Raw genomic sequence first — 15,051 nt, forward strand, 5'->3', positions numbered from 1 at the left:
ATATAAGACAACGGTTAAAAACTGTTGTCTATTCTTCAAATTATTGAGAATACAGCAGGTTTCGACAACACATAATAGACAACGGTTAAAAATTGGCGTCTTTTCTACAAAAGACAACAGTTTAAAACCGTTGTTTATGGGCGTGACTTCGTTGTCTTTTCTAGAAAAGAGAAAAGACAACGGTTAAAAACCGTTGTCTGTGCGTGACTTTTAACAACACCGGTTTCAACAACACTCAATAGACAACGGTTCAAAAACCGTTGTTTTTTCTAGAAAAGACAACGGTGAAAAACCGTTGTCTATGTGCGTGACTTTTAACAACACCGGTTTCAACAACACTCAATAGACAACGGTTAAAAAACCGTTGTCGTTTCTAGAAAAGACAACGGTTAAAAACCGTTGTCTATGTGCGTGACTTTTAACAACACCGGTTTCAACAACACTCAATAGACAACGGTTCAAAAACCGTTGTCGTTTCTGGAAAAGACAACGGTTAAAAACCGTTGTCTATGTGCGTGACTTTTAACAACACCGGTTTCAACAACACTCAATAGACAACGGTTCAAAAACCGTTGTCGTTTCTAGAAAAGACAACGGTTAAAAACCGTTGTCTATGTGCGTGACTTTTAACAACACCGATTTCAACAACACTCAATAGACAACGGTTCAAAAACCGTTGTTGTTTCTAGAAAAGACAACGGTTAAAAAACCGTTGTCTATGTGCGTGACTTTTAACAACACTGGTTTCAACAACACTCAATAGACAACGGTTCAAAAACCGTTGTTGTTTCAAGAAAAGACAACGGTTAAAAAACCGTTGTCTATGCGCGGGACTTACAACAACACCGGCTTCAACAACAGAAATTATACCCCTACGACAACAGTTATTAACCGTTGTCTATGTGCATTTTTCTTGTAGTGTGAGTTTGCGGCATTGTTGTCTGGGAATATGCAGTTGTTTAGATTTTTAAATTTAAATTATTATTAGTGAAAATAAATAAATATGTTTGCAAAAGAATTAAGAAATGTTTAGGTTCTCAAATTGAATCGAAATTCGAACTGGACCTAACTCGAGCTGAAATCAAATAATTCCAAAGCGAATGGCGGAGGAGGCGATGAAGATGAAGATGAAGATAATTGCTTGAAGGCGATGTGGTGCGGAGAAGGCGATGAATTTTTTTTATTTGTTTGAATAATTGCTTCGAATCAGACCGGCTAGGGCATATGAGTTGGGCGAACATACAGCGTCGGCTTTTTAAATAGCCGATGCCGTATATTAATTATTTATTTATTTTTTCTTATATTAAGTATATACGATGTCGGCTTTTTAAATAGTCGACACTGTAAATTAATTTTATTTTTTTTTATATTAAGTATATACGGCGTCGGCTTTTTAAATAGTCGACGCCGAATAAATTATTTATTTATTTATTTTATATTGAATATATTAGCCGACGCCGTATGTATTATAAATACTTTTTGTTTTTTTATTTAAATAAAGTACGGCGTCGGCTAATTAACTAACCGACGCCGTATCTTATTTTAATTCTTATTTTTTATTTAAATGGCATACGACGTCGCTAATTAATTAGCCGACGTCGTATGTTATTTAAATTTTTTTTTTTAAATTAGATTACGACGTCGGCCAATTACCTCGGCCGACGTCGTAACTATTTTACTTTTTAAAAAAATAAAAATAAATTATATATGACGTCGGTTATTTGTTATATGCGACATCATATGTATTTTTAAAAAAATAAAAAATAATTTTAAATATTTAACGTCGAATTTTCTAAAATCCGACGTTAAAATGGTGACGTTAAAACCGTTTTCTGTATTAGTGTATTCCATACACTTAACCATGTTTTCTAAAAATAAATATATACTTTTTTGAACTAAATAAATTTAATATATTAGCTTAAAAAGTTAATATTTTCAAGTACGTACATTATATTGTACAAGTAGAAAATAAATCACATAATAATCTTTAATGTATGTAAGTTATTTATTATTTTATAACTGTAGGGTCATAGAATTATCAAAATCGTACATGCATTTAAAATAATGGTTATTAATAAAACCGTCTTAGCTTGTTCTCATTAATGAAGGAACACAAGGGCCTTGTTTGGTAAAATGGCTGTTAGCTGATAGTTGTTAGCTATTAGCTGATTGTGTTAATTAGAGGTATAAATAGTTGATAACATTAGCTGATTGTAGAAAAGTGTTTGGTAAATTAGCTGTTAGCTAATAGCTGTTTGGTATAATTTCTTTTCTCAAAAAGCTAATTGAAAAAGTTGCTTGGAGTAGCTTCTTGAATTTTAGCCTTTTGAAGTTGCAAAAAGCTAATTAACCAAACATTTATACTGATATTTTAACTAAATCAAACAATTAATAGTGGTCAAATAAGCCAAAATTGGCCTATAGGCCAATTTTTTACTAAACAGGGCCAAGGTGTATGTATTTAAAAGCAAATTAAAGAGATCGAAAGGGGGGTAATTAAAACAAATAGATCAGAGAAACAAATTAAATGATGAATTTTAGATTACATTTTTTATTAGCGCTGTTAATAGCGTATAACACGATAAGGTTTTCGAATGCAACAATTGATAAGGAAAATGTAAGAGGTACAAAAAGTGAGGCACTATTATTTAATCCATGTGCAAGCTTTATGCATCCTAAAGATATGTGCTGGCCAGGAATTAATATGTTTCGTTATGAGAAACCTTTCAACCCGTTTGAACCGCTACTAAGCAATTTGGTGGAGTGTTGTTCGACGGTGAAAAAAATGGGAAGAGATTACTTTTTTGAATGGGCGGCGGATGAAGCAAAAATGTTTAACGATCCTGAGTTTTTTGGGATAGATGAGGCAATTGGAAATATGTCAAATAAAATTTTAGTTTTTTTTCTCCAAATTATTGTCTTTGATTGGACGATGTCTAAATTAAATGAGTTTAATCCTGAGTTTTTAAATCATGATGCGTATGATTTATTTAGAAAAGAATTATAAAATGTGTTATTTATAAATTTAGTCCTCTATGATTGAAGGACGGATGTTGAATTTAGTCATTTAATCACTACCCAACACCATTATGCATATATATATATATATATTAGAAACGACATGCTAATAAGTAAATATTATATGAAAGTATTACTTTTTTCTTTAAAGTTCAATTTACCTTTTTTTTTTTAAAAAAAAAAAATTATATAATCTAATATAAAATGCAAAGGGTAAACAATTACACATTCTGTCTTATTTTATGTGTCTGGTTCAGTTAACGAGTATTGATTGAAGTTATTTTTAATCTAATTTTTCATAATATTAAGCTTATTATTAGTATGCAAAATTTATATATTTAGAAACTACACTAGAAATATTATTAAACAAAAAAAATTAAATGTAAAAATAAGTAAAAAAAATAAACAAAGGAGAAATAGTTGATTTGATTAATAGATAATAAGAGTGTAAGACAGATAAAATAAAATTTTGATATATTTTTGTTATAAAATTGACTATCGCATCTTTTCAAAGCCTTCTCCGACATTATGTGATTTCTTTTCTACTTGTACAATAAATGTACTTGAAAATATTAACCTTTTAAGCTAACATATTAAAGTTATTTAGTTCCAAAATATATATATATTTTTAGAAAAATGGTTAAGTGAGTGGAGTATAATTATAGTTTATCTAGTATAAACTCAAGGCATGGTTGCAAATTTTTATTGTCACAAAAAGAAAAAAATAATATATGATCTTTTCCTACTAACAATCCATATCAAAATATTGAATAATTGCATTTTTAAGTTTGGACAAATCAATAAGTATTCTCTGATCTTAATTCTATGTTTCCCGGATGAGGTGGAATAGCAAATGCTAGTCAAGATCAAATGCTTGTCACAATATCACAAGGTAAGTGGCAGAATTAAGCACTTATCATTACACTAAAATATATAACAATGTCAACTTTGCAATGATATTAATGATTAAGATCAAACGTTTTATCACTGTGCTAAAAGTTCTACCTAACAAGGATTACGTAACTTCATTTCAAAAAAAAAAATTGTGTGGTATGTAGCCCTAGCATGTACAATGATGATTTATAAATGCTAATATTCCTTCCCAAGATACTACGTCATATCGAATCCTAATCAATCACATTTCAATATTTAAGAGAGAGAGAGGAAAAAAAAGATTATTGATTCAAATAAATATTGTACTCCGTATTAAGCAAGGAGATAGAAATAAAAGAATTTTATATTCATTTAGCCATCCATTTTTTTTAATATATTTCTTAAATGTTAGAATCTGATCAGTCGAATTACCAAATGACGTGGAATTTTGAAGATATATAATTTTATTTCTTATTTGTAATCATTTTTATCTGAATCGTTTTTTTATTTTCGATATTTTATTTGGTGTGCCTTAAGTCCGTCCCATCCATCAAATGATTACAGTAGATTTCAAATAATATATGAATTTAAGTATAGAGACAAGAAACGGTGGTGCATAATCGATTATAGTAGATTTTTTTGGTGTGTCTTAAATTATATTGTGTACTGCGGTGTATAATTGCACATCAAAACAACGTCGTTTTGTTTAATGAAAAGAAAAGGCATTCGTTTTGCGTCGTTCCGCACCCTTCCGCAAAAAGTAACTATGATATTCAGTTTCATTTTGTATACACTGCAGTTTCAGTTCAACATAACTACATTTTCATTTCGATATAACTACAGTTTCATTTGATATTTATAGACTCAAATTAAATATGTGAAAATGTTATTTAATTTTATTGTATATACACTATAGTTTTATTAAAACACAACTAAATGATCATTTTGATATAATTATAGCTTCATTGTAGAATATACAGTCAAATATGTGAAATGTTATTCAACTTCATTTTATATACACTGCAGTTTCATTTCACCACAACAACAGTATCATTTTGATATAACCGCAGTTTCATTTGATAATATAAAAATAATACGTGAGGCAGCGGCGATTTAGATACATTGTAGTGTCAGTTGGTAATTAACATACAAAAAAACGCGCGCTCCATTAATACTAACGACGCGCCGTTTCTTTACTTAAAGAAACGACGCGTTTTGACCGCGGTGCAAGTGCACCGCGGTTCACGATATAACGATTACGGTTGGACCTATATATAAGCATTGCTAGTAGTTGTGCTTTTATCAAGGGATACCTATTAGTAAAACCGTACCTACAAACATCAATTTAAAGATCAGAATCAATTCAATTCAATTCAATCAAGGCATCTAGCCAATCAACATCAAGCAATTAGCATCCACATTAGTTGGGGAGATTTGAGAGATAATGTAAGAGTGATTAGGAAAGAGAAGGTGGGGGGAGAGAAAAAGAAAGAAAAAAAAAATAACAAAACAAAATTTGAAAAAAATAAAAAAATAAAAAAACTTGCCGCGTCAGGCGCCTGACGCGCTACACGGGCGCGTGCATTGCACGCGCCCGTGTAGACATTGGCTATGCGCAAACGCGCACAGCCAGTGTTCTTTCTTTTTTTTTTTTTTTTCTTTTTTCTTTTTTTCTAAACATTATGCTTGAATTTGCAGAATAATTATTTTCACAAATAACCCCACCCCACATTTGTTATTATCCCCACCTAAGATAATTCATCTGACATTATCTCCATAATATCCACTGATGTGGATGCTCTAAGTCCAAGGAAAGAGATTAATTATACTTAATTGTATGCGATTAAGAAATCAAGAAACCAGATCATTTTTATTTAATTATTTCTATGTGAAGTACAACAACATCCGCAATTTATTTCATGGACCAATTCAAGATCCACACAGCACTATAGATCATGGATTGAAATGATGAGGTATAAAATTCATACACGTACATTAAGTACATAATTTTATAATATAAAATATATACACATGTTATATATTTACTTATTTTTTTTTTTTTTAAATTTGATTTAGATACATATATAATGTGTGTTCATAGATACAGAATTCACAACACAAAATACATAAATGTATAACATAAGTCACAATTACAAATTTATTTCAAGTATATAATTTATACACTTTACGTCCGAAATTTTGTAACACAAGACACAAAAACTCACAATATAAGATACATGCACATACATAAGGATCTACTGCGCGTGCACTGTAAATCTTAGTCTATGGATCTACCGCGCGTGCACTGTAAATCTTAGTCTATGGTATAAGAATTGACCAACATCATCAGAAGCACACGTAGCGAACCCATGCTTGTTAATTGTTACGAACATACGTGGTGTGCCTTCCCAATGCATGTTAATTTTTACCAATGAACATGGTCTGCTCCGATCCGCCATGCATTTTAATTGTTATTGTTGTGCTTTTCAACTAACAAATGGATGACATAATCTTTCTTTTTGTCAAAATCTCAAACAACAAGGTGGTAAAGAATTTAATTAGTAATATAGAATTTCCTTTCGAGTGCACATTTTAGTGCCTTTGAATACACAATTTTGATCTTTGAGTACACATTTTGTACTTTAGAGTGCATAATTTTGTTTCTACAAATGCACAAATTAAATTTGGACCAGTACACAATTTTAGCATTTGATTGTACATCTTTGGCTCTTGAAGTGCACAATTTGACCTTCAAGTGCACATTTTTGTGCTTTCAGGTGCACAATTATGAGCCAATGCAACCTTCGAGAACACATTTGTTTTATGTTCTCATTCTCTTCATGCAAAGCTAATTTATAATTTGTGTTGAAGATTCTGTAAAAGCTAGTAAAAAATTAAAGACCAGCATACAAATTAGTAAATGTCATTAAGGTTGACATACTAACAAGATACTATTTATTTTATCTTTTGCTTTCTTTTCTATAATGTAACTAAATTTCAAATGAAATTTGTGAGATGTACAAATGATTTGTGAGAGTAATTGCTTCAATAATGCTTAAGTTGAATAATTTTCCTTTTTGGTACCATAATTGCTTGGATTGCACATCTTTCTGCTTTCATGTGTAGAAATTGGCCTTCGGATGCAAAATTTTGTTCCTTATTAGAGTGCACATTTTTGTAGATTCAAAGTGTAAATTTTTTTTAAAGAGTAGTACATCGAGACGAAATCAGTGGCGATGATTTATGTTCATTTTCACCTGCGAACTCCGATCACTTTGTGCGCGCGCACGCACACAGACACACACACACACACACAGACACATACTCATGATCAAATGAGTCTACCCCTTCTCATATATGGGTCTATTTGGACAGATATGATCCATTAAAAGCTAGAGATCAATGGTCAGATATGATCTATCATCAACTGTAGAACTCTGCATGGTTACACAGTAGCATAGTTACATTGCACAGTTGATAATAGACCATCTGACGATTGATCTTCAACTTTTAATGGACCAGATATGTCCTTACGAACTCATGAGAAGAGTGTACTTGCTTGAACAATGATCCCCATCTTTTATATAAAAAAAAGTACTGTCAATTTGTGTAATATAAACACTACAGCCCTAACATGAAACTATAGGTTGGAGTTGAACCTAGTCTCCTGGATGAGTAATGTAACAGTACATGCATTTAAAATGTTTATTAATAAGACCGTCTTGCTCTCATTGATAAACGAAAACAATTCGTATGTAGAAAAAGCAAAGAGATCAAAAGGGGTGAAAACAATCGGAGAAAAAAAATGATGAATTTCAAGCTACATTTTTATTAGTGTTACGCAACAATTGATAAGGAAAACGTTAGAGGTGCAATAAGTGAGACACGTACATGTACAAGGTTTGAACCGCCACTTTCTGAATATTGTTGGCTAGGTATTTTTGTATATGTCGTATTATCAGCAACTAATTAAGCAACATGATGGCAGAGTGTTGTTTGACGATTAAAAAATGGGAAGGAATTGCTACTTTAATTGACCGAGGTCAGGTCAGAATCAAATAAGTTTGATCTTAAATTTTTAAATCATGATGTGTATGATTTAATTGTAAAAGAATTATGGAATACCTGTCATTTATTATTATTTTTTAATTTTTAAATTTTAATTAATTATTTTATTTAAAATTATTTTTAAATTGGTAACCCACAATTTCAGATAAACATGTCATTTTGGACCTAATTGCATAATTTTGTATTATTCAGCGACCCAATTATCGCATCTTTTTTAAGTTCGATGGCCTAACTGCATTTTGGTGTGCAGTTGAGTGACCTATTTGACCCTTATTCCAATAAAAATTAAAGTCTCATATATGAAGACAAATCTCTATCTCAAATAAAGTTCAAATGTTGTCGAGAAATAATAAGGGATAGGACAAGATTTCTACATCTATCAAGTATAAAAAATGACAGTATAGTGTTAAGATACCGTTTCACTGGAGATGATTTTTATAATGTTAAGAATTGATGCAAAGTTAGAGTTAAACACAAGATAAAACTATAATTTTAGGCTGATCATCAATTGGTTGGGTTGATGCAATTAAGCAATTTCAAATTATAAGACAAGTAAAATTAAGGATCGTGATTTGGTTGGCCAAATAGAGTACTATATATGGATTGAAAAATAAATCACGGAATCACATAAGTGTCCGAATACTACTCTTGTAAAAACTAGTTGGACTAATAACTTCGCATTGGACTCCACTTTTGTGGTAATTCAAGCCAAAGTCGCCTAAGCAAGAACAAAGTACAAATTCTCCTTAACACTCAAATACTCTCCTAGTGTAATGTGTGCATTAAGTGTGTGAATGTGTGGTTAGTGTTCAAACTCTACTCTTATAGCAACAAAACACACTCTAAGTAAAAGTATATAATCTGGATCCAATATATAATTATACAAACCTTAGAACATTCAAATAATCCCCTTTTGTATTTTTTTAATTGAAGTGATCAAACCTTGTATTAATTATACAAGCATTTCTAGTAGTTGTGCTTTATTTGGAGATACCTATTAGTAAAATCGTACCTACAAACATCAATTTAAAGATCAGAATCAATTCTATTTTATTCAATCAAGGCATCTAGCCCATCAACATCAAGCATATGGGCATTACTAATTCAATTCCTCACCCACCTAAGACCAAGGAAAGAGATGAATTAATTATACTTAATTGTATTCCTCACGTGGTGTGCTTCGCCCATGCATGTTAATTGTTATTGTTGTGCTTTTCAACTATCAAATGGATGCCATAAATATATGTTTAACCCCCAAATATTATATTTTATTTTAAAATATTACATTTTTTTTTCTAAATATTAGACTTTTCATTATAAGTAATAAACAATTTATTTTTCATTAGTACTATATTTTTCAAAATAAGTTTTACATTTTATATTGATTTCACTTGTTTCACATATAAGAATTTATGAGATGGTTTGATCTCAAAAGTGAGGACTCACCCTTTCTTTTTAGTATCTTGGGTGAAATATTGTGTATTAAATTTATTACTCTTCATAACTTTATTTGGGTCAAACACATGCAATAAGATCAAATATATATATATATATATATATATATATATATATATATATATATATATATATAGAAATATAGTAAATCACTTGCCATTGCACACTTGACACTTGTAACTATTATATTAAAACAGTTTACTCATATTCCCAAAAAAAAAAAAAAAAAAAGTTTACTCATAGTAAGTCTATTTATTAGCAAGTAAAAATAAATCCTCATATATATCACCTACTCCCAATGGTAAAATTGATACCAAATTTACTATATTGTTAAATATCGTTTTAATCGATTAATTGCTTGAACTTTTGTGTTTGGTTACTCCAATAAACGACACAATATTATAATGAATGAGACCTATGTGGCCTATGCGACTATGCATGTACTCATTCCATTCGATCTGGTAGCTTTTCTTTTCTATACACATCCCGTACACAAGCCTACCATTAATTCTTCGGCAAATTACACTCTACACAGTTTCAAAATATCGTTATGAATAGTATGAGTAAAAGCAATATACATTATGTGTTAGAATAATATATATTGTGTTTTAAAATAATGTACATTACGTGTTACAATAATATACATTATGTGTTAAAATAATATACATTACGTGTTGAATAATGAAACATTTAGGTAATATAATGTACATTATGTTTTAAAATAATGTACATTATGCTATATAATAATGTACATTATGTTTTGGAATAATGTACATTATAAGTTATAAAAAATATATATTACAGTTGGGTTTGCGAAAAAATAAAATTAAACAAAATGACGTTGTTTTTGGACCATGGTCCACACAACTGTGTGAATCGGGGTCCACGCAATAACTATTATAATTCTTCAAGTGATTGATTGGGATATTGGAATGTTTGGGTGTTTGATAATTAATAGCGAATTATATTAGTTATTTAGTTGATAGCAATAGTAATTAAAGTGTTAAAAATAATATCATTTTAAATTACTATAGTGACAATTAAATCTAATCTACTAAGTGGCTTGTGATCCATTGGTATCGGGTTACTCTCCTAAGTGGGAGGTGATAGGTTTGAACCTCACTTGAGACAAGTAGTGTGTATATGTAAGGTATCCCCTTCCTTTATAATAAAAAAAATTAAATCTAATCTAATATAAAGGGTAAGTAATTACTATGAATTTGTAAAATTGTTGTTATAATAAATATATGTTTCGTGGTTAATTTTATAGGAGGACAAGGAAAATGTAGTGTTAGATTTAATTCCTAGTAATAGATGGAGCATTGCATGCATGGTATGATGCATCAGTGCATCACATGACTTGTATCTTCAATTTTTTGTTATTTATTTTTATTTTTATTTTGGTGTGGTATGATGCATCACGTGACTTGTATCTTCAAAGATTATTTTTTGGTGTAAACCATCGCTGTTCGTTTAACGGATCTCTATCCTCGTTGGGGTGTATCTTCAAAAATTATTGCATATATATTTTGAATAATCTATATAATATCGCATGTTAGGACCGTTAGGTACTATCCATTTCAATTTTTTGATTGTGTGTGCAATATATAAAATGAGTATGTGCAATGGTGATTGGTGAATTAAGGAAATTGGAAATCACAACAGGTTAAGTCTTTAAAAGAAGTTCGGTACATACATATAGCAATATTCAATTTTATTTTAATAGGAGAGATAAAGATAATTTGCTATCAATAATTTTTTTTTTTTTTTTTTTTTTGTCATGAAAAAACTCGTAGTCACTAATTCACTATCTAATGGCGTGCATCAGGTAACTCACGCCTTGTAATCCTAACCTCTAGTCGGTACGACGGTAGCCATTACTCTTGAGAAGTTAGCAATGAATTTATATTTGTCTTGAATCCTTAAGAAGCATATATATTGGATGTCAAGTCATAAGTGTTGGAATTTTTGCATAAAATGGTAATTTGAGTGGCTATTTTATGGTTAAATATATGTGAGGTTCACTTTCAATTTGAGTCGGGTCAAAGTGGATTTGTACTCTTCGTAGTGAGTTAAAGAAATCAATATATTGTACGCTCAAAACGAGTCGTAATAAGTAAATGAAAAATTGAATTTTCAAAGCATTTGAGAGAAGTAAAAAGTTACGAAAGCTTTGAAGTGCTTTTGGTAACACTTATGAATAGTGCTAATTATGTTTAGCATTATGAAGTGTTAATGTTTAGCACTGCACTTCACGTGAAGTGCTAATTTGAATCACCGGGTCAGGGTAATATGAGCCCTAGGGGTTGAGGATTCAATTTTTTTGGAAGAATTTGAATCATTTTCACGATTAGTGCTATGAATTGAAGCATGTGCTCTATCTCAACTAAAAGCCTAAGCTGATAGTTGGATTGCACATTTATGTTTATATATTATATGCTCAACATTATGTTAGCACTCACAAATTATATACCTAAATTAGATTTGAAAAATAAGTAACTATATAACATGTGTATGTGTCTTGTGTTATGAAATTCTGTACTTTACGAGTATGAACTTTGTACCTCTACGTTTAATTCAGGGTCCATAATGCTATGTGTCTTTTGTTGTGATTTTTTTTTTTTAATGTTATGAAATTTTGTATATATAAACGTATATAAGTTATTTATTATCTTAAATTTATTACCTATTTTTAATGACAAAATGTAAGTTATAAAATTATTAAAACAATACATGTCTTTAAAATGCTCATTAATAAGACCATGTTGGTTTATGAATGAACACCTACAACCAATACTTACAAATTAAATAACTAGCGATGAATTTGAAGATATATTTTTTATTCGGTTTGTTGTTAGCCTACGACACAATAAGACTTTCGTATGCAATGTTTGATACGGAAAATGTAAGCGATGCACAACCCAATAGTTACCAACCCGAAAATGGGACATGTACATTCTCATATTTTGAGAGCCCTCATAATGACTGTTTTTTATCATATTTTGGGTTATATGATATTCAGATATATGATATTAACTTCGATCCGGTAAATGACGATATCTTCTTTCCCAATTGTTGTACGCAATTTCAAAGGATGGGAAAGCATTGTTATGGTGTTTGGTTGAAGAATCAAATAGCTTTTACAGATCCCAAGCTTTTACCTGATCATGCCGAACATATTGATGGAGAAAAGATGTGGGATTATTGTCAACTCAATAACAAATTCATCAATTCATAATTTGAGTCCCAATATTTTGGTATGAGTGATTAAATTATATTTCTTGAGACATTTGACATTAAAACAACATATATATATCAATCTAAGTGTCAATTATGTTACAAATAAAACCAAGCTACTACGTGTGCCTTTCAACACCAAAATGAATCAAATCTGAGGGGAGGGGTGGAATAATTTGTGGTCGCAATTCTTGCTGCGAACACCGCATTTGCATTATCAGTATAGTGTATTCCATCCCAACTGATAAATCTGGTGTCTTCATCGCACACGGTATATCCAGTCGTCCCACACAATATTTTGGGGTCAGCGTTGTAGGGTGCACCGCCACCTCCACAACATGCCATTAATGGCTTCTCAAACCCTAATGTAATAACATACATAAAATAATTAAAAATCTTTACAAAAAAGTGTGTAGATTGGGAGATTAATTAAAAAATTACCGTAGAGAGCGGAGTTGGAAATGAGATCGTATTTGATGGTGTACATATCCACGTACACCACCGTAGCATTCTTTAACTCAACTCGCAGATTTGCAGAAAGGTTAAGGAGTTGGGCATTGAACTCCCGGGCAGCTTCATTTAGAGGCTTGAGACAGCCGGCCTCGTCAAAATCACCCACTTTTGTGGCAAGCATCTGCGGTAGACAACCAGCTGGGCCGGTGTTGTGCACCCAAAACATTCTCCCGCCAGCTTTGTACAAATACTTATATATACACATGTACATACAAATACAAAAGTCATATACATAAATATATAATTTAATCAAGTTTAATTTGTTGCAATTAAATACATGTGTTATTGAATTGGAAAATAAATTAAATAAAAAAGAAAGAATTGAGTATACCTCAATAGCATCTTTAATTTCAGATATAAGGAAGGGTATTTGTTGAACTACCACTTCAAGTTTTGTGTGGTTGTAAAATGCAAGGGTAATATCGTTTTGCCCTATATCTATCATATATAGGGCATTGCCAAAGTCCTCTCTATCGAACATACCCTTGACCCCTGCTTTATAATTAGATTTTAGCATTATAACAATTAAACAATTTAGCTAAACTTTTAAAATATATATTTATGATTGATATTTTTAATTAAAAAAAAAAAAAAAAACCTTCTAAGTGGAAGTTCAAGGAGCGAGAGTGAAACCGACTGAATTCTTTGATTTGAGTTTTCAAAGAGAAAAAATTAGATTTTGGGAATGCCGTTGCACCACCTACGGCAAAATTGACTCCATTCTTGAAGTTTGAAGTTAATGATTCTAAATATGAAGACAAGTAATCCATCTTCACATTGTCACCTGTGAATATATATATATATATAGAGGCATGCATTAGTGTAGGTGATTATACATAAATTTTAGTTAGTGAAATAATAAAGGAAGATTGATGTTGCTTACAGAGAAAATCAATGATTAGACGTCCATCGGAGAAACGGTCGGAAGATCGGTGAAAGAACTTGCGACCATTAGGGTAGCCAAGGAGGGATCCATAAGCGACGCCAAAACCACCGGTGTCGGAATTGGAGTCGCCAAAGTTAAAGATAATTGGGGATTTTTGGCATTCCGCCCCGGCGGCTAATGGCGGAGAGCAAACTAAGAGTATTGCAGTGAAAGTGATGATGCAGAGAAGTTTGAGCTCCATTTTTGATCCAATCAAGAGAATTGAAGGTATTGGAAGTGGAGAAGTGTTGAATCAGTTCAAGAGAAGGCTAGGGAGGATTTAGAAATAGAGAAGTGTTAAAGTTACGTTGAAGAGATGAAGAAAGTAGATAGGTATATGATTGAATGAAGAGATCAGAAGGCTTGTGAATTGGAGTAATGATGGAGAGAGGTGTTGATATATATAATGGGATAGATGGATATGGATGGGTAGGAGTAATGGATGTACGAGAACGGAGAATGATAGGGATTAATGTGTATATTTGTATCTAATTTTTTTTTTTTTTTTTTTTTTTGGGTGATAACACGAAGGGTTCTGAGCAGATTCTAACAGTAGGAGGCACCTTACCATACTCAAATTAATCCTCCTTCGTATTGAGTTAATCCAATTAAAGACAAAGTGCTGACCAGATTAATTTTTTCATATTAAATGAGGTTCAAACCTCCAATCTCTCTTAAGGGACAACAGTTTTGCATCTAAAATTTAAATACATATATATATATATATATATATATATATATATATATATATATATATATATATATACAATTGGGATGGAATGGAATGTGATGGATATATTACGAATCGACTCGAACCAACCCGAGAGCGCGGAACAAGAACGGGTCCTGGGGCGGTACCGCGTACTCGCCCCGGTGTGAGGCCTCGGCACATGACCTCGGCACGGGGTCGGATTGGGGTCGAACCGACCTCCAGACGAGCTCGGTCCGACCTTGGTCGCGTG

General features: G+C 31.3%; 1 protein-coding gene across 1 annotated transcript; it reads right to left on the reverse strand.

Annotated features, from left to right (window-relative positions):
- Positions 1 to 12,755: 12,755 nt before the first annotated feature.
- Positions 12,756 to 14,378, reverse strand: LOC109167910 (GDSL esterase/lipase LIP-4-like). Its single transcript, XM_019316979.1, has 5 exons — positions 14,048 to 14,378; positions 13,763 to 13,948; positions 13,496 to 13,656; positions 13,093 to 13,354; positions 12,756 to 13,013 (listed from the first exon to the last, which is right to left on the reverse strand). Exons 1-5 carry the CDS (start codon positions 14,289 to 14,291, stop codon positions 12,784 to 12,786), a joined length of 1,083 nt encoding a protein of 360 aa, XP_019172524.1. The 5' UTR covers positions 14,292 to 14,378; the 3' UTR covers positions 12,756 to 12,783.
- Positions 14,379 to 15,051: the final 673 nt, after the last annotated feature.

Source organism: Ipomoea nil, unplaced genomic scaffold (genome assembly GCF_001879475.1).
Source record: "Ipomoea nil cultivar Tokyo-kokei standard unplaced genomic scaffold, Asagao_1.1 scaffold0317, whole genome shotgun sequence".
NCBI lineage: Eukaryota > Viridiplantae > Streptophyta > Magnoliopsida > Solanales > Convolvulaceae > Ipomoea > Ipomoea nil.